Source organism: Melospiza melodia, chromosome 4 (assembly GCF_035770615.1).
Source record: "Melospiza melodia melodia isolate bMelMel2 chromosome 4, bMelMel2.pri, whole genome shotgun sequence".
Classification (NCBI taxonomy): domain Eukaryota; kingdom Metazoa; phylum Chordata; class Aves; order Passeriformes; family Passerellidae; genus Melospiza; species Melospiza melodia.
Genome location: NC_086197.1, coordinates 9,351,914 through 9,372,366, shown reverse-complemented (window position 1 = coordinate 9,372,366; position 20,453 = coordinate 9,351,914). Strand labels below are relative to the sequence as shown.

At 37.4% G+C, this 20,453-nt stretch overlaps 1 protein-coding gene across 1 annotated transcript in view; it reads right to left on the bottom strand.

Annotated features, from left to right (window-relative positions):
• The window catches only part of SEMA3A (semaphorin 3A), a 165,447-nt gene that overhangs the window by 28,334 nt on the left and 116,660 nt on the right, over nt 1-20,453 (bottom strand). Inside the window, exons 7-11 of the mRNA XM_063153781.1 lie at nt 9,168-9,310; nt 7,914-8,028; nt 7,747-7,816; nt 6,550-6,694; nt 1,035-1,254 (exon numbers count right to left, since the gene is read on the bottom strand). Coding sequence (XP_063009851.1) covers nt 1,035-1,254; nt 6,550-6,694; nt 7,747-7,816; nt 7,914-8,028; nt 9,168-9,310 — 693 coding nt within the window. The remainder of the gene's footprint in view (nt 1-1,034; nt 1,255-6,549; nt 6,695-7,746; nt 7,817-7,913; nt 8,029-9,167; nt 9,311-20,453) is intronic.

Genomic DNA, 20,453 nt, shown 5'->3' with positions numbered 1-20,453 from the left:
AACATGAAAGAGATCTTACATTTAAGATCTTACAATTGCTTTGGAAATTTGAACCCAGGTTTAGAGTACCAGAACTGTATTAAAGTATGTAAAAAGTTGGACTGTTATAAGACGGACACAGAGGTATTTTTTTGGTCCAACACTGAAAAGAAGCAGTGGGGTTTGATTTGGTTTGGCTTCACAATGCCAATGTCTAATTACTAGTAATTTTGTTCATTAGAAGTTTAAAATATTTTATTCAACATAACTGAAGCATCAGCCAACTAATGTAAAACTTTCACAGATGAAGAAACAGATCCACGAGATCCAATTGTTACTCAGCAGAGTTTTGAAACCACTGAATTTAAGAAAATGCCTATCAGCTAATTTTTTGACACTCTTTCTCATTATTACCTTTCTGTAAAACATGTCTTTTCTGAGTGCATATTTACACTTCTCTAAGATGCCCAAGCTGTATGATTCTGCAAATGCTATGGAAAGGATATCATCTTTCTATTTAAATACCAGCTCTTCTGAAAACACTCCATTTGTGCCAGATATCTTCATCTTAAGTAAAATGATGCAGCCTCTTGGCTGAAGGGCTGAGCAACTTAAGGCAATACTTGAAATACTTGAAAGGCACAAAAGACTTTTACCATACCTGGATATTTGCCTCATTCACGTTAATACTTTTTATGCTGCACTTCAAAATGGGTACCTCAAACCCTTCATTTTAATACTAAATTATAATTAATAAGGCAAGACATTTCTAATAAAAATCCCTAATAGCAGTAGTTGGAAAGAGGGTGGTTTGATCTTAATCCAGATGGCAAAGCTCCTAAAGAATTAAGCTGCGCAGGCTATGGCCTGAACCTGTAACATTGGATGTTTGCAACAAAGACCTCCCCACATGCACAGTTTTGGGTCCTGCCCCAAATTTTCACATGTTTACACAATTCAGTCAATGTTTTGTCTTTCAGAGCATGAATTTTTATCTGCCTTAGGTTTCCATCAATCCTGGAGGAGCATGGCAGTGTAGATTCAAGACCTCTCACCTGTGCCAATGAACATCACGTCATACTGGCCATCTTCTGCATCCACCCGATCCACCACGATCTGTGTGAACTGGTAATCCACGTCTGTTTTGATCATGATGGGACGGTTGTTGATGGGGAATACTGGGTTGTACATGGCGGGATGGCTTCTGGCAAATGTGATGACTTCATCAGGAAGGTCCTTGGTGGAATCAAAACCTCCAAATGTTTTGCTGGGACACTAGCGAAAAAAAAGGAAATGTTTTACATTTTATTATTTATCATCCCATCTACAAGTGTTTTGTGACAGACAGCAAAAGTTAATTCTGTCACTCGTTTCTATTTTTTAATTTATTTGCTATTTAAACCAATATGGTTAATAGAATGCAAATAACCCTCATAGATCACTTTACTTATTCCTTTTCAGTGCAAAAGGCTTTTAAGTCCAGTTGTGATTAGCATTAGTCTTTAATTGTCAGAAGGAAGAAATCCTGAAATATCTAAATCATTTAATACAAGGCAAGCAATTCAATTTGGTTATGTATACAAGACAAAATTAATTAATTATGCCATCGTCCTTGTTTCAAAGTAGTTGACTGGAAGTCCAAATTGCTAGGTGGGGAACCAAATGCCCAAATCCTGGGACAATGCCCTGTTCTACTGACTTTTCAAACCCCTGCTTGTCTCAACAACTGTGTCCTCCATGTAGTCCTGATAATGTGGATCCTGTTACGCTAAGTCAAATCTAGTGAGTCATGTCTTAAAAGACACAAATCTTTTTTTTTTTCTCCCCTCTGACTCTAAAGAAAACCTTCTGTGAGTGTTACTCATCATGCTGTCCACATGAACTCTTAGGTGAGAGGATCTCATTAAGGAACTGCAGTAACTCCTCACTGTCCTGCACAGCTGGTGTGTCCCATTGGGGTGAATCTGGTCCCACGATGTAAGACAAGAAAAAATCTCCCCTGTATATACCCAGGGGTGGGCCAGACAGTTTTGCCTCTCATCTGTGAGAACCACCGGGCTTTTCTTTTCACATGTAGCTTATATTCTGCCACTCCAAGCAGAAACCAGAGGCGGGTAAGGAAAGGAGAGGTAAGACCACGGTCTTGGTAGACACAAAAGTCTTCCTCTGCTTTCACCTATTACATATCCCCATCAGGACACTCTGTGCCTGATCACCACCATCTGCCCTCATCTCTGCTGTAGAACTGGTAAGTATTTCATGAACAGTTACCTGTAACATTGTCATAAGCATTAGCAGTATATTAGCACTGTTCAATGGGTGCAGGAAACGAGCCACAATGACCAAAGGCCAATGATACTTGTCAAAGATCTTGGTGACCCCAACTGCAGATCTGTTCAGATAACTCTTGAAGACATATAAAACACTGAATCACAGCTGAAATTAATTATTTTCCAGTATTTGACCTTCAAATATAAACAACTGGTGGTAAAATGCCCAAGATAATTTGCCCTTTATATCCAGGTATAAAATACCTTCCAATTAAATTAAAAACCTAGCGGACAAGATCTTATTAAGCAAGAATCCAGACCTTGCAGGATGCTCAACAGAAAAAAATCAATTGTCTTTGCTATCACCTTGATCCAAATTATTAATAATTCAACAGAAATGAAATTTAAAAATCAATGTCTAAAAAGAGTAGTTGCTATACTCAGCAAAGGGACACTTCCAGCATGGACATATAAAGTGTAAATTGTCCCTTGTGGGCATATTTGTTAGTAAGCAAATTCCATATTTGTTAGTAAGCAAATTCCGTATTTGTTAGTAAGCAAATTCAGTTTGTACAGATGGTAATAGAGGAGAGAAGAAGAATATTTGATTAAGGCATGTGGAGCAGACAAAGCAGAAACCAAATTAGCTATCTATTTTAGTTTTTCTAGATTTTTTTAACCCTTTTCTTATTATTATATGTTGCTGCTCTTTTGTACAAAAATATTATGAAGAGAAAATCAGATGAACTTTTCATGATTATTGGCCAAACCATTCTCTGTCTCAAAAATAGTGTTTCAAATGCTACACTTAAAATTTAAGTTTGCTTTGCATCTCAATTAATATTCCAGCTACAGTTCAATCCTAATTACTTGGATTAATTAGATAACAATTAATTAGATAATAGCTGTAAAGTACTCTATGCATAAAATTCACTACACAAGAACTAAGTGTTGTTAATTGCAGCTGGGCAAACACTGAAAAAAAATACTAAATGAACATTCATTTCAATTGCAGGCAAATGAATTTCAGCTGTGTTTCAACTGCTTGAATATTTACTTTCTGGCTCATTTTCTAACAAAGGATTTTACTTGCAGCAATACGAAACAATCTCCCCAGGGAAATGGTCGCAGCACCAAGAGTGCCAGAGCTCAGGAAGCATTTGGACAATACTCCCAGGCACAGGGTGTAACTCTTGGGGTTGCTCTGTTCAGAGCCAGGAGTTGGATTCAGTGACCCTTGTGGTTCCCTTCCAGCTCAGGATATTCTATCATTCTATGGACCAAGATATACTTTGCACAGAAAATTCATAAAACTAGAATTAGAGTCATAATTCTGTGTGTTTGAATAAGACTCTCAGTTCTGAGACCCCTATTACTCCTTGGATCCCCTGCTTTTCTGAGAATAAAAAAATTACTGTAACCCTGTGTCTTTATATGTGAAGTTTCAAGTGCATTACCAGGACTAGGCCTAGTAAGGAATCCAACAGAACAAATCATTATCTACATTTTGGTAGGAAGAAAAAGGTCTTTGGTCATAACTCTTGGTACCATGAAGCAGAGAAAACCTGAGCTCTGTAGCTGAATTCACAGAAAGTCAGATTGGAATTCAGCATGAGCTACCTGAGTTAAGATGAGGTATACAAAGAAGTCCTACCTCCTCTCTCAGATGAGAAAAGAAAAGAAAAGAAAAGAAAAGAAAAGAAAAGAAAAGAAAAGAAAAGAAAAGAAAAGAAAAGAAAAGAAAAGAAAAGAAAAGAAAAGAAAAGAAAAGAAAAGAAAAGAAAAGAAAAGAAACTCAAGTCCTGTAGATCCTACAGGAAAAATTCTGGCAATTTCTTTGTTGCATGTGAAGCTTATGCAGAATTGTTTACCAAGCTTTCTGGTTTTTCAAAAACCATTTACTTTCCTTTTCTTTTACTCATACTGGGCAAATCACCAGATGCTCAAGAAGTTTACTGGCACCTCACCTATTAAATTCCTGAGATAATTCAGCACTGTTTAACTGCAGTGCAATCTGGAAATGAATTATTCTAACACCAGTTTCTTTCCTCCCATCCCTTTCTTCATTTCTTGGAAAAGGAGTCCAAAGTTCTGACATCTGAGGAACTTCAAAAATATTTTTCTTTTTTATTTTCAACAGATCTTCAAATCATTGAAAATACACGCAACTTCATCACTTTATAAACAAAAAAGCTTCTTTCCAGCCAGAAATGCACCTCATTTTACAATTCAGTTTTATCTCATTAATACAACAGAATGATTTTAGCAACTGTGAGGGCTTGCCTCTTTTTTTAAAGTGGCAGAGCCCAGGATTGGAGTCCTGGCATTGTGCTAGGACAAACTACTGCCCTCTAACAAGACTTATAGTGGCATGGCCTCCTGCACTACATCTGTGGGGCTAAGCAGACCTTAAAATTTGGGATTACATTTGATTTTAGGAAAGAAAACAGCTTATGGTGGAATCTGAACATTTTGCACTTTGCAAATCTTAATAAAAACTGTAAACTCCATTCTGACAGAGTAGCCAGAAACAAAGTATTTGTAACCAAACTACATTTCCTTACTTTGACAAAGGCTCTGGTGTCTTAGCTCAATTTGCCACTTAAGGGCTGGGTTCTGGCCCTTGTTTTTCTGCTTATTCTGGGGAAGTTGATCAAGTTATCCTTGTCTCATGTACAACTCAGACCAAGACCCTCAGAGAAGCTGAGGAGTAACTCCCAGGCAGAACTGAGGCCAGAACTGTCTCAGGACACAGAACTGCCAGTCTCAAGAGCAAATATTTGAGTTGTGTATTTAGAATCTCAACAGAGCTGCATCTCATCTCTGCATAGGAATGAATGCAACAGAGTCTGTGTGCAGCAGTCAGTTCTTTATCTCAGTCTATTTCTGTAATAGAAACATGCAACATTCTTCATTGTCCATCGTTCTACATAATATCTAGTATCTGGTTTTGTTCAGAAAGGTTAATTGAAACTGCAGTCAAAGAGGAGTACAAAGGAACAGAATAATGAACATTAAGTCTGTTAAACTTAAAAGGTGAGAACAGCTGTACAAGAAATACCAAAAATATCTACTCATTCACATTTTCTAGATTTGTAACACAATAGAACTTCAGAAAAAAACCCAACTCCCTGACATAACAGAATTAACTGTAATAATTCGGAAAAAAAGCTCCACCATCAGATGAGAAATGAAACCTCTTTTATGCTGCAGAGCTTGTATTTTAAGTCTGGAAAAAATTAGAAATTCCTTTACTTGCAGTGAAGGAGTGAGGAGTGCTGAGGAATCCAGCTGTCAGGGAGCCACTGTTTTCTTTTACTTAGGAAGTAATTTTCATTAGCTGAGCATATATATCAGTTGAAAGATCAGATTTGAAAGGACAATTTCAAATATACCAGAGAAAAGTAGAAAATATGATGAACTAAAGAAGCAAAGTTATTCCTGTTTTCTTTTGTGCCTTATATTTAAGAAGACTTTGAGAAGAATGTTTTAGACATATATATTATTTCCACATATGCATTTTTATGTATCCATGTGTACATATATATGTAATCTTCTGCAATGACAGTTCTCAACATAAATGGGCCAAGCTGATTTACACAAGCTGAGGAGCAAGCCAAATGAATACAATTAATGCTTGTTTCATAAATGTCCCATCTTCTTAGACTACTGGAAATTTCAGAGGCAGTTAAATATTTCTAGAATGTGATGATATCAGTTGAAATATGGATGTCTTATATGGATGGATATTTTAGTAATTTATAAACCTGAAACAGAGAATCTGGTAAAATCAGATATTTTTAAAAAATTCCAGGGGAAGTTAGAAACTATTGTAGTTACTCTATCATCTCTTGCAGAAATATCTGTTTTACTGTCCTAGATTTAATGTGGACTGAAAGTTCCTAATAGGCAAATCCTCTGTTTTCCATTCATTTTTATGAAGAATGGCTCAGCCAGCCAATATTTGGGGAAAAACCCTAATTCCAAGGAAAGGATAATGCAATATAATTTATGAAACACTTGACTTTCAATAAAATTCTCCAGCCATTACCAAAACTTCTTTTGAAGTTGTTAACACGAATGCCAAAATTAAAATCCAAGTGAAGTTGTTACTGCAGTTTCATATGTTACAAAAAGATCAGTACATTCCGGACCTGGAGGAACTGTTAGCTTTCCCTTCCGCCACTCTATCTATTTCGTTATTTGTGTCAGTTTCTTTCCTGGATCTCAGCTCAAGGACCATGTCATGTGTGAAATATTTTCCTCAGTCTTCCCAGTTCAGATTCCTTGTGGTACTCACAGTTCCTGGCCGTGGGTAGGGCACTCGCCCTTGGTAGGGAACCCACTGGTAGTTGGGGCCGTCTCGGTGGGCATAGGGACCCAGGAACACCCTCCTGACATCAGTCATGCTGTACATGCACACTGCTGATCCCTTGAAGATATTGCTGAAAATGAGGGGAGAAGGAACCAAATCAGTTTCTTTAATCAAGCGCTAGAGCTATGGGAATAGCAGCTTGATGCTTTCTAATTTATTGCATGTGATGATTGTCAAACCTCTGACACGCTCTCAGAGCAATCCTCACTCACCTCCTGTGAAAGTTCAGCAAAACTGATATGATCTCCCAGACATTTTCCTTAGCAGATGGCTGCTATTTCACTCTTTAAAACATCTCGTCCCCAGAAGGCCAAAGCCCAGATTTGAGTAAATTTCAGTGAGGCTTTCCCTAGAGAACTATTCAATTTTTTCCTACACTCTACATTTTTCTATTTTTTTAGCAGTCTCTTCCATCACTTGGTCAGCACAAGTAAAAACTTCAGTGTTGTTTCTTACCCTGACATTTTTTATAGAAGACAGTAAGGACTTGTAAATCTCCCTTTTCTATGCCTGGTATCACTAGAAACATTCTTTTTATTTAGAAACTAAAACTTGTTTCCTTCACAGATAAATATGGCAATACAACCAGTACAGCAAACCTTCCTCAGGCCAAAGCTACAAGTATATTTTGTTCTTGGTGAAAGCACAATGTAACAAAAACATTCAAGTCACAGTTATATGTGATTCAATAACAGAACCTTTGAAAGATCATTAGACTTTCCAGATTTCAGCAATATTTTTTATTAAAATCTCCTTGTCTAGCCAATTTCTCACTCCACAGATTTCCTATTTTACACTGCCCCCAAACAAGTTTATTTATGCTTGCATTCATTTTCCAAATCTGTGTGTAAAGGGCTACAAATGCTGATCCCTGCTATAAAAAGCCAATTCAATGGCAAGAGCAGCCTGAGAAACTGATAGTCTTTGTGTTTGCTAGCTTCAGGGTGATGATGTACACTGCTCGTAAGAAAGAAACCTAATTCACTACTTCTTACTGACACTGACTTCTCAGTTCAAAGGTTAAGAAAATTTTGTGTTTTTTTAAAACACTTTTAACAAAGAGACCTCTCTAAAACCAGCAGCCACCCAAGTTTCCATGCAAGAATATGATATGCTCTGTACCTGGAAGTTGTAAACACTCCATAGACTATTGGATTTTTAGGGTCTTTTGAGTTCATTAGGAACACATCCTCTGTAATGGTAACAAGAAAAAGAAAAGAAAATCAGGTTAAATTCATGCAGGTAATACCTGAAGACAATTCTATTTCCCAGCCATTTCTGCCACTTACGTAGTTCATCAAAGTGTGTGTCAATGCCATTGGGTCCGGGCACAGAACAAATCAGACGTGCTTTGAGGAAAGTTGTCCATTTGTTCACAAGGCTCCTGTGTCCACCAAAGTCATTCTAATAACAGAAGTGTTTTGCATTAATATTTAGCAACAGTCTTTCCTTCAAGTATCAACAGAGTAGAGATAAAATATAGTAAATAAGATGACATTTAGAGAAAACAAGAGAGAAACATTCACCCTCTACATACAAAAGCAACATTATGTTGAAAAGACACAAAATGTGAATTATTTTTATTTTACATTGATTGTGTCATATTTCATACTAGTCCATAATTTAAAAACAGAAACCCTCAAATCTCTTTATATAACTTTGTACAATTTTATACATAATCAACACTGGGAAAAAAGAAATTGGCAGAATATCTTGCTCCAAAGCTCCTGGTCTGCCATGTCCTGGAAAAGCTGAGGGTGTTTATTATGCTTAACTGGGTAGCAACAAAGTAGAAATGAAACTTGCAATGGAACAAAGTAGACAAAAATGCCAGAACAGTGGGATCAGCTGTACAGCCACAAAATGTAGAAACAAAGGGTCCTGAGGACTTCATGCTTGTGGGGTAATTGGTTTAAAAGTAGGAACCTCTGAATTCAAGGAGGTAAACTGAAGTTGTGCTTATGGATTAACAGAAAATTTTACTGTAAACACCACAGCTGCCAAAACTACAACATTTTTTAATATAATTTCATTAGCAGAAATGTTTTTGGAAGTCTGTCAGAAAACCATCTGGACGTTTATCGCTGTGGACAAATGATTCATCTTGCAGTCAGTAAGGGTCTTTGGAATGGCTGCCCATTTCTACAGCTAACCTTAAACAATCATTTTGCTGTCCCTTCCTTTGCCTCTGTTTTATGTGGGAATGGAAAGGTATTAACATTTAAAAAGCAAATTCTTCAAATGTTTTTGGCCTACTTGGAAGTACCACATTTCCTGTAAAAAGACCTTCTTTTGCAGACACTTTCTAAGCCTCAGAAGATATCTATGACTTTTTAAACCAAACATCATAGTTTGTGAAGTTTCCCCCCAAAAAGAATTGAATGGTATTGATTTCTCTATGTCATCCCCACGCTATTTTTGTCTTGGGATGATCCAAGAGTTAATTCCAATGTTAATACTGAATAGTTAACAGGTGAGAAAACACAATTTCTAAAATTGCTTGCAAGTGCATTCAGTATCACACCAAGAATCCATCATCTGACCTTGCAGATCTGCCCTATCCTGGCGTGAGTGGCTTTTCCAGTGTGCTCTCCATCAATTGCATTTTCGCGGAAGAAGAAGTAGATCTTGTCATCTTCTGGATTGTCGCTCTCTGGTATCAGGTGAGCACTGACAAATCTGGGATCTGAGAAGACAATGCCATTGAGCACATTACTACTGCATGAACTGGGTAATTTATCTTCCTAACATAAATAAATTGTCATTTTTCTTTCCAAGACCCAGTCATTGCATCCCGTGGCAAATATTTCTATATTAGGAACATCATCACCTGCTAATGTGTGACAGATGTTTACATTCCTCTTATCTTTAATACAGAGAGGTGTTTGCTACAGGTATTTAATGAACAAATCTTAACTTTATTATTGGAGCAATTAAATGTTCATGAAATCTCTTTACAAATGTTTGTATAACATTACAGCATGGTTTCATAATTCCATGTATTTATTACTGACATTTTTCTTCTTCTTTGGATGTCTGGACTTCAGTTAATCTTTCTCTATAAGTCAAAATTAAAATGAAAGAATTATGGAGACAAATGTAAAGTTCTCACCTTAGCAGTTAAAAAAAATTTACACCTAGAAAATTGTTAGTGCATTACTGTTAAAAAAAGTTAAGTTGAAAGCCACATTTTGGTTGATACTACCTTCACATGATACCCCAAATTCCCAAATTTTTGTCTTCTTTTTAAAAGATAAATATATTTTAGAATTTCTACTCAAGTTGTTGAAATACTTTGTCTTGCCATTTTTGTAAAGTATTTTTTTACATACATTAACTTTATTTCTTAACTATTAGAGTGAAAACTTTATTTGGTGGCAAAAAAGATACATCAATTAGCGAAAATACATATAATGTGGACATATTGATGGGTTACATAAAAATAGTGTAAAGGAGTTTTGGGAGAGAGAATTTTATAGAATTCACATCAATAAATTCATACCAGTGTTGCATCTGGCTCATCACTGTATTTTACAGAGATCATTCAGCTGGTATCTTTCACTATATTTGGAAAAAGAAGGCATATCCAACAGATTTACCAATCTGTTTCATAACCATTCTACATCCTGCTGGGATAATTAACTGTAGAAGAACTATATTTAACTACTCAGAGTCCTGTTCCTATGTGAAATTGTAAGCTATTTTAGTGTCTGTATTAACATCTTTTCAGTGTATATTTATTGCCAGATAGTCATGGAAATAATGAACTTTGCTATGTTTTGCCAGTTTGCACTAGCTGGCCTGTGCAAACCATTGCCTTATTAAGGATGGCAGTGTTTTTAAGACACATGGACAAGTTATGCCCACAGAAGTTTACAAGTTTAGATGTTTATATTATATGAGTATATACAGCATAATTTTGTGTGTATGTGTGTGCATTATCACGTACTCTGTGTGTATATATGTATATATTCTCATTTTTTTGTGTGTGTAGGTGCATATGTGTATATATTTATATGCAAGTACAGAAGGATGACCCTACTGGCTCAGACCAAAGTTTACTTAGATCAATACACAACCTCCAAGATTCTCCACAAGTAATTATTTGAGACAAGAAAGAATATGATGATTACGAATAATATTCTCCAAGAAGCAAGTCCTTTCCTTCAGCTGTTTTCAATGTAGCTGATTCCCTGAGATTTGCTGCTTCTGTGTCCTTAGTTAACTCTCAATAGACTTTCAATCCAGTTATCTGTCTAGTTTCTTCTTGAACCCATGAACATTTCCAGAATTCAGCACGTCCTTTTGGATATTGTTCCTCACCTAAATAATGTAATGAACTAAAATTTACTTCTGATTTTTGTTTTGAACATTGATTTTAATAACTTCATTTGGTTCCTCTCAATTCCTGTATTGGAAAAATGCTCAGTGATCAAGATGTGGATGAACTATGCTCTTTAACAAGGGCTGGAGCAATTCCCTTTGCTGAATTCTCAGTTTTTCTTTTTTCCTTTTTTTCCTAATAATTTCTAGCACTTAATATGGATTAGACAGCTCCTAAACAGTAATCTGAAATTGTCATGGAATTTACATGCCATAACCTCAGAACCTCACTCTTCATTGGTGGTGCTCTGTCCATAGCCCATTCTTTTATATGTGAAGATAGACATGCTCTCCTCATGGTTTTCCCCATGGTTTATCACTACATATTCATAAAAAATAATTTAATTTGTCATTTGATTGCTTAGCTACCCAGCTGCATTAAGATCCTTTTGTGATCCTTCACAGTCTTCCTCTGTCTCACTCTGCGGAATAACTTAGGTTCATGTGAAAACAAGCCAACTTCTCATTCAACCTCTTCTTCAGGTTATTTATGAATGTGTTGAACAACACAGGCCACACATCAGATCTCTGTGAAACTGTGTCTACCACCTATTGTCTCTTAAAACAAACATTTTTAGACATCTGAGGACATGAAAAATCTGAGATCTTAAGCTCTCCACCCCAAACCCCAGTAATGCAAGCTATTAAATGTCCTTCCTTTCTTTCTAGTGTGCATTTAATAGCCTTCAAGTTACACTGACACAAGATAAAAAAATATCTCAACTACTTTTTATGTGATATACTAGGGCTTTGCATGCAACTTGAATTTCAAGAAACAAGGGTTAAAGCTTGAAAATTTCTTCACTGCAGTCTGGGGAAGGATTCATCAGAGAAAGAGGATACCCATTAGAAGACACTGTTCTTGGCTACTGGATCTGGAGAACCTCTTTTCTGAATATGTTTTTTTTACATCCTTAAGGGCTTAATGAAAAAGGGTAAAAAAAAATATTCAACCAAAACCTAAACACATTCCCAAATGGCTGAATGATTTGTTTCTAGCACAATGGGTTTTGTAAATCACAAGAGATCAAGTTCTAAAATAAATCACTATATTATCAGGTGTCAAAAATCTAACTTTACATTGGCCTATGAAGATTCTGTGGGGAGCCCCATTTTGAGGCAAAAATATTGCTGATATAGCACTGGTTATGTAAACTTGCCCTCGGTTAGCATATTATTATTCTTTTCTTTCCCTGTCATAATTTTGTAAGTGAACCAGAAATAGTAAGACAGTTTAGTATTAAAGCAGGACTGACACAACAATGATAGAAAAATAGTTGAATAAATTGAAAATATGTATTTTAAATGATTCTGTCAGAGTGCCAGCAGAGAAGAGGGTTGTGAGGCAGGCAGATAAAACTAATGCCACAGCTAGAGCACGTGTCAGTATGCTTTGCATACACTTCTTACAGTGCTCATCTGAGATGGATTCAGATTTTCAATGAGTGATTAATAATCCTGACTACATCCCTGCAAATGAAGTAGTCACACAACCTTGTATTAGAAACACATCCATTGTACATCATGGAACAGCTTTTCTTGAACAATATTTCTTACTGAGCACACCTCGGATTGTTTTTCCATCCAGTTAAATCAATATGTTTTAGTCAATAAAAGAGTGGTTCTTCGTGTTAGAGGGCCCCTGCTCTTGTTACCTGGTGGTGCTTGAGTTTTTCCCCCTCCTCCATCTAACAGATTTATGTCTATGCAGTGAACCAAATAAATGAAGAAGGCCACATGTGCTTTGTTGCATATAAAAATATATTAATTTCTGTTTAGAATGAATGTAGTGGTTACAGAAACAACATCATGATACCATGTGCGGGGAGAGGGAGAGAAAAGTGCTTGATAATTTCATGGGTTATAAAGCTAAGAACCAGTGATCTGTAGTGCGTTCTTTATTGTTCCACTAGCACAGGGGCTGTCTGACTTGCCTGAGGCTTGATGCACACTTGCATTCAACCCCAGGGCTTCAGACCATGCTCACTGCTGGCTGCTGAGGGTCTTGATGAATCAATCAGCCAGATGGCCAGCAGTCACGCAACGCAGCCCTCTCCACGGACTGCACAGCACTTATTTACTGCTCCTCTTTGAGGGCTGGAAGGGAGATATCCACAGATGAGGGAATAAGGGACTTCTCCTTGGCTCTCCTAATTGCTCACCCATGCAGCAGAAGAAAGAATGTCATCCATGAATGTGTACGTTCAAGTATCGAGACTGCCCTGCCCTGCCCTGCAAATTTAAACAGGTTTGGTATCAAGGGGTCCCCATGGGAAGTTTAAAATAATTCAGTCAGGGTTGACCTATTTCATACATACAACACAACACAGCCACGAAAGAAATGCTGGAATGAACTTCAAGCAAGTTTTACTGAATGGGAAATAGGACTTTGATCCAAACCCACCAGTAACAATTGTAAAAGTGTTACTGGTGTAAAAATAGCACTGCAGCTATTGGGGGTAGACGGAATGACTTCAAATTTCTGAGTAGGAATTATGGAGTATTCTGTAACTCTAAAACTGCCTCCAATCCACATAGCCCTCAGAAATGCTGTAGCAACAGTTCAACACATTCTTGTTTGAAAGTAATCTCCCATTGGTTCGAAGTCCAGAAAGCTTGTTTTGGGAAAATGGATTTAAGAAATAATTTGACAGCAAATATTTTGCAATGATTCATTGTTTTTAAAAAACACAGGCAGACAATGTAGAAGACTTCTTTAAAAAACAGCATACATCAAACAAACATTTCTGAAACGTGTTTTAGCATGATCAAAGGAGAAACAAAGCCACAACACAAACACGATCAAAATAAAAATTACAGCTAAAAACACTTCTCTGATCTTGCAGCCAAAGTGAACAAGCTAAAAATAAAAACTTAGATTTTTATTTAAAACAATCAGCCTTTAAGAAGCAAATTATTAAAGTCCACACCTTTTTCAGTCTCCTTTTTCCAGTTGTCTTGGCTGTGGTGCTGCTCCTTAGATCCCATATGACACCTTTGTGTGCCCTCCTGCAATTACCAGCTCAGCAGACATTTCTCTGGCAGCAGCCCATTAAACTGTCCTTCCTGAGAAATCTGGCTCTTTATGAAAACGGCACCTTGGTCCAGCTGCCTTTATGATTTATTTGCCATTGTTTGCTTATTTAAGTAATGGAAACATGTTTTGCCTGTCTCAGCGTTTCAGGTTGAGGGAAAGCGAAGGTAAATCGATCTGCACTGGTTCTTTAACAAATGTTACTCTTTAGCAACAATAACCGCACAAATACACTCACGCACCCAAGAGCAGGAAACAATAAAAGTCAGAGATTGGCTTTCTAAGTGAATTGTATTAGCATTTTAATGAAGATCTATAAACTTGAAGGCACAGAAATTACCTTTAGCTGTCAAGATTGAGTAAGCTGAAGGAACAGAAGCTGGGGTCATCTCTTCATCACTTGACAAGAACCAAAGGGCAGTTCTCTTAGGAAATGCTTTGTAAAGAGTTTGAACTGGATGCCCCTATTATTGTATATTTATGGTCAAAATGACTAATTTATCAGTTCACAGCAAGAAAATTCTAGGAAACTAGGGAAATTTTATGCTCAGTAAAACTGCAATTGCTGTAATTTAATGAAAAGTACTAGAGGGTGACTGGGACCCTGAGGAGAGGAAGGCTAGAGAAGATGAAATTAAAAATTTAACAACAACAAAAATAGACAGCTACTCCAGGCTTCATAACCACGTACAGCACCCGTCCGCTGGGACCCAGCACAGAGAACCAAACACTGTCCTCACAAAATCTGGACTTGCTCTCACTGTGAAGCCCCACTACCCACAGAGAAGAGAGCTGCAGCTCCAGTCACAAATGTGCAGAGCAGAGCTTCTGCCTCAGCAAGGTCACCAGAGGACAAAGCTGTTAATATGTGGTGATGAGAGAGCTAAGATGGTTTGTGGTTTTACACACTCGAATGCAGTTTACAAAACACCAAAGCTTTTAGCGGTGTTCTCTCAAAGTCCCTTCATTTAAATTCCTCAACTTTCACATTCCCCTTGCTGCTGTGGACTCAGGAAAATGCAGCAGAGCTCTCATGGATTCACTGCTTCCAGCGAAGCTCCTCAATAACACGGATGGCCACATCAGACCATATCCTCAAAGCTGGAACGCTGTTTGCACAAGGGATAACTTGTGGCTATTATGGAGCTAATATGAGGGTTTTGTGGTAACTTATTGTCAGATGCTAACACAGAAAGGACAGACCACAGAGTAGAGATGTCATTTAAAGATGCTGTTTACAAAGTCAGGAGGATGTGTGGCATGCAGGCCATGCATGATCAAGCTGTCAGCAGCTATTATAAGGTAAAAAGCCCTATGGTCCCTCACTGATTTTGCAATGGAAATTCCCCTCAGAAAGAGTTTTAAAGGCTGATGATAATCATCAAATGGCTTATCTTTGAGTCAAGATGACCTTAGAGTAGTGCATTAGTTATGTCAGCTAGTTTCTCCTTCTTAGAAGTGATATCCTATTTTTTATCAAATTTTCAAGGATTAGTAAAGGCAATTTTTGTGTGACAGATTATAAAACACACTAATAAGTGTAAGGTTTAACTAAAGTTTCCTTTCATTTAAATAGTGTACTTTTTTAAAAAAGTATTTGATTCCAAACTCTTTTCATAATTAAAAAAAAATCTCAAACCAACAAACCCTTCCTCTGCAGATTCCAACTGCTGTGCTTCAGTGGCGACTTGTGTGACACAAAGGGATTACAGACTTTCAAGGATGAAAGGTATTAAAAGTAGCAACAACATATCACTCTTCTGCCATTTCAATACATGGGTGCAGCAGCACTGTAACACTCAAAAGACATGAATTAAAAAAAGACACACCATATTTTTACACATGTAAATTCTTCTGCATCTCAAAGGTACACTTACACATACAGCAACAGGAGTCTAGCCCTTGTGGCTTTTACAGTGGCTTGACCATAAGTGTCATCCATGCACCATTATCATTATGAGAGACAATAAAATTGAATTTAAATGGTTGGTTTTTTAAAGGAATTACTGATCTGTATTTGAGGCAAAAAGCAAGAAAGGGAAGGTGTGTGGTAACATCCTAAAGCATTCATGCTCCATGCTGGGGGCAGCCAGCAGAAGGGAAAGCTTGGCAGGGCCAGGCTGGGACCGGGGGCTGGCAGCGATGCAGGGTAAGGGGAGCACAACCCCAGTGTGGGTGCTCAGCACCTCTGGAGAATTGTAAATGAGTCCTGTGTACCTGCCAAGGCAATGCCACCACCCCAAGATCCCTCATCTCCTCAGCCTTAGAGGCGTAATTCAGCATGAACACATCTTGGGAGTAACATTTTGGCTCCCACAGGAAACAGAAGGGAGAAGATGTTGATCTCTGATGCAATTATCAGTTTCTGGAGCCTTTGTTCTAATGAGACAACAATAGTTTTGATTCCTTGTTAAAGACTAATTATATGGTGAAGAAAAGTGAATATAAAAGTTCAGTAAAATTATAGCTTAATGCTCAAGATAAATTGGATTTCTCACAAAACAATGCTTATGATCTATCCACCCTATTTAATTTAAGAGAGGTGATTATTATCTCCTTACAGAACAACAAGCAAAATTAACACCTCTTTTCCATTTCTGACAGTGTTTCAAGGTTGTTGTATATCTATCAACACAATTAATTTTAAACTTACTTACTTGTCCCTCAGAGAGAGTAATTGGGCAACTGAGAAAACTAGTGTCCATCACAGAACAGAAAGTGAGGCTTGCAGCACACTGTCTGCATTTAGGAATACTTTAATCTCAATTTTCTCTGTTTCTTAAAGGTAATGAGAGTTCCAGCTAAGAGCCTGCTTCTTCCTCTCTCAGTCATTTATCTGAAGCTTTTGACATTGATGTTTGGAAATAAAAACACTAGAAAGCCTGTGCCTTAACTGTGTAACCTACATCTTTAGAGCTCTGGATGAGTGACAAGAACTAAATACCAGAGTCTTTATGCTGAGACGTGATGTATTAGGGGAGGAAGTGGAGCGTGGAGGCACTGAAGACAAAAGATGTTTCTGATTTGGGGTGTTACAGACTTTTGGCATACAGAGCCATGCTGCAGGCCTGCCTTTTGTAAGCTCTGAAGATTCACAGGTGGAGCACAAGTCCCCGGAGATGCTAAAGCAGTTTATGGCAGCTGATCCTAGAAGTCAGAAACCAAAACCTGTTCCTCTCCATTAATGAGATTTTCTCAGGCCTTTCTGAATGCTGAGAGATGTGTGTTTATGTCTTGGTGGAATATTCTTCCTCTTTGCCACCTGGAAATTAAGGGCACAAGAAGGTGTGCGGAAGGCTGAGGGAATGTGCTATAGCCAAACTCCTGACACAGCACTTTGCAGGAGGCAAATACCTGGCTGAGTGTGAGGAATAGCTGGGGATTATCATGGCAAACACATTCCAGTGCAGGGAAAATGGGACAGCCTTCAGCAGTATGACTGGCAAAGCTGAACAGCACTGACTTGACAAGCACATCTTCAGCCTCTGTCTCCTGAAAGCTAAATTCCTAATATTTCTCTGCCAGCTCCACGCAGCATACAACCCTGTCTCCAGAACCCTTTGCCCACAGAAATATTACTTTTTTCTCCCTAAAAAGTGAAAAAATATGTCTTTTGCATCAAAAATAATCTATCATGAAAACAGGAAGAAAAACTCCAAATTTTGTACTGCCAGGTTCAATTTGAAATGTGTGGAAGGGGTTGTGTAGCTGTAAAAAGATCTCCCTGATGTCACATCAAAAACTGGACAGGCCTCTACCATAGTCTCAACACTCCGTGAGGGATGCTCATTCATTTGGAAATGATCATCAGCCCACGCCACTTCCCACGGAGTCATCCGGTGGAGAACTCCTGCAGCAATCTCCTAACCTTTCCAGTCTCCTGTAATGTAATTTCTTTGTTAAATCCTTTAGATTTGGCTAAAGAACTGAGGTAATTTTGTCAAACTACAAGAAACATTTCGTTGGCTTAATGAAATTTTACAGCTAGTGTAAAGCAACTTGACACAAAATCCATTAAAGTGGGATTAATGAGGGATGGCAGCAAAAACTGAGGAAAGGTCTGGATGAATGACTGGTTTTAGTTCATGTGTCCGTGTAGCACAGCAACACAAAATGCAATAGGGCATCTGTAAGTGGAAGAAAAATCCCTCAGCACAACCTGAGGTATTCAGTGTGATAGCATCAGTTATGACAACCTCTTTCAGCGGCCATGTGAGCACTATGTGTTTCCAACTTAATCTAGCTTCAGTCAGCATAAGGTATTAACAGGGTTTTGCACAACTGAAATAATGTACTCATTTACTGTTGGTGTGAAACTTACTTCTGTTCATTAAAAAAGAAAAAAAAAAGTATTTGATAGCACAGGTGAGATGAAAACTGTGAAGTTGCTTCAGATAGAAAAGTTTTGCAACAGTACCTGCACTGTCAGAAAGTTTTGTTCTCAAACAGCTTTTCATTGGCTTATACTTTAATTCTGTACAAGCAATCTGGTTTTTATTTTCACTATTTTAATTTTTATTATTATTCACTGACATCACTTAAAAATATTTGATGCAATTTCTGTGACTTTTAAGAATGAAAATTTTATTGTCTCAGACTCAAAATTTTTGTGTTTTTTAAAAGCAATGAGGGGGGACTGTGCTTGTGATACATAAATCACAGTGAGAGGAACTGGCAAAAAGTTTAACAGAACTATTTAAAAAGTAATAAAAAAAAGAAAAGCAGTAAAAAGTATGGGCCCTATAATAAATGGGAAATGGATTTTTTTTTTAAAAAGAATGCTTTCTACCAACAGGTCTGGCACAAAATATTAAAGCTGACAGTATGCCAAACATGGAACAGAACTGAGTATTGGTAATGACAACCCATTTACACCATCTTGTGAAAAAGCTGATGATCCACATAAAATACCACATAGAAAGGTTTTGTACCCTCTCCCATGGAGCTTTTTCTGCCCTTACTGGAAGTTGCTTTAGAGAAACAGGAGAACAGGACACAGAGACTGGAGGAGTGGGTAGCTGAAGAGAGCTGTGCCCCATGACTACCAAGTTTTACAGGGTGACAAATGTTATTCAAGAGCTCAGGAAATATGAATAATCTCACTGACATCAATAGAACACTTCTGATTTACAAGGATATTGGATTTTGCCCAAAGAGCAGTAAAAAAATCAATAAACACCAATTCTCAGATATGCGGCAAGATTAACAGATACAATGTATTATCACTGAATGCTTGCAACTATTTCATAAAACCTGTGCAGTGAATGGGAAAAATATGTAATCCAGTCTTCAAAGTAACCTTTCTTCTGCTTTTTTTCTGAATGATCATCTGTACAAAAGCTGTTTCTGAAATGTTATCTTGTTTCTGTTTATACCAAATTCTCTAACAAAATCTTCCTAAAAATCTTGCTGTACCTATCTGAACAGAAATCTTTAAAGCCTGCCAATAGGAAATTAAACTTATATATATAAAGATATGTTAAAAATATTATTTTCCATAAGCTAGGATGAAAACACAGGCCAGCTTATCACTTTAAAAGGCAAATCAGAAAGGGAACTATTTTGTCCTCATATACTCAGGGTGTTTGTGGCAACTCTAAGTGCTCTGGAACAGCAAATTCTGCTGGAGGCTGTACAATAAATGGTGGTCTCAAAGATTTACAGTTTAACCCTTGCCTTTGAAAGAGTTAATTTTCCCTGCTAATACCACAAGGCAACTCACCTTACTAACAAAAACATTCAGCCTATAGACACAGTGATACAGTGATCTCAGAACAGAGGGAAATAGAGCAAAAAAAGGCTTATCAGCCTCAGTTTTGGTGGGTCACTCTCAACAGTTTTTTGGACAACATTTGAGACTGATATAGAGATTCTCAAAAGAAATGTTATAACACTGTACGTTATCTGTACACCAGCATATCATCTATGGCATTCACTGCTTCTGACTATCAGCTATTAGCCGGTCATCACCTTCATACTTTGATTTCTTAGATGTTACTATACACTTTATCTTTTCTTTTTTTTTTTTACTGTATTGCATGTAAAAGCACTTAGCTACATGTTTAAAAATAAAACTTAACAGCCACCCTTTAAAACAGATAAATTTACACAAGCCCATGGAATTCAATGCAATAGCAAGGGATGGGATATTTCTGAAACCACTTTGATAACTAAGAGCTGGACATTGAAGCCTGAAATAAGTAGTATAGGGCATTCTAAAGGTCAACGGGAACAAAAAGCATCACTTTGGCAGTGCAGCAAAATGGGAGGTGCAGGATCTATTCCACTGTCAAAATTCAAAGGCATCAAATGAGGAACCACTTGTCAAAATTTTTTTGTGTCTGTGATCTGTATATCATATCTGATAATTGAAATTGTGTGAATTCTTCTTTATTTTCTGTTATTTAGTCCA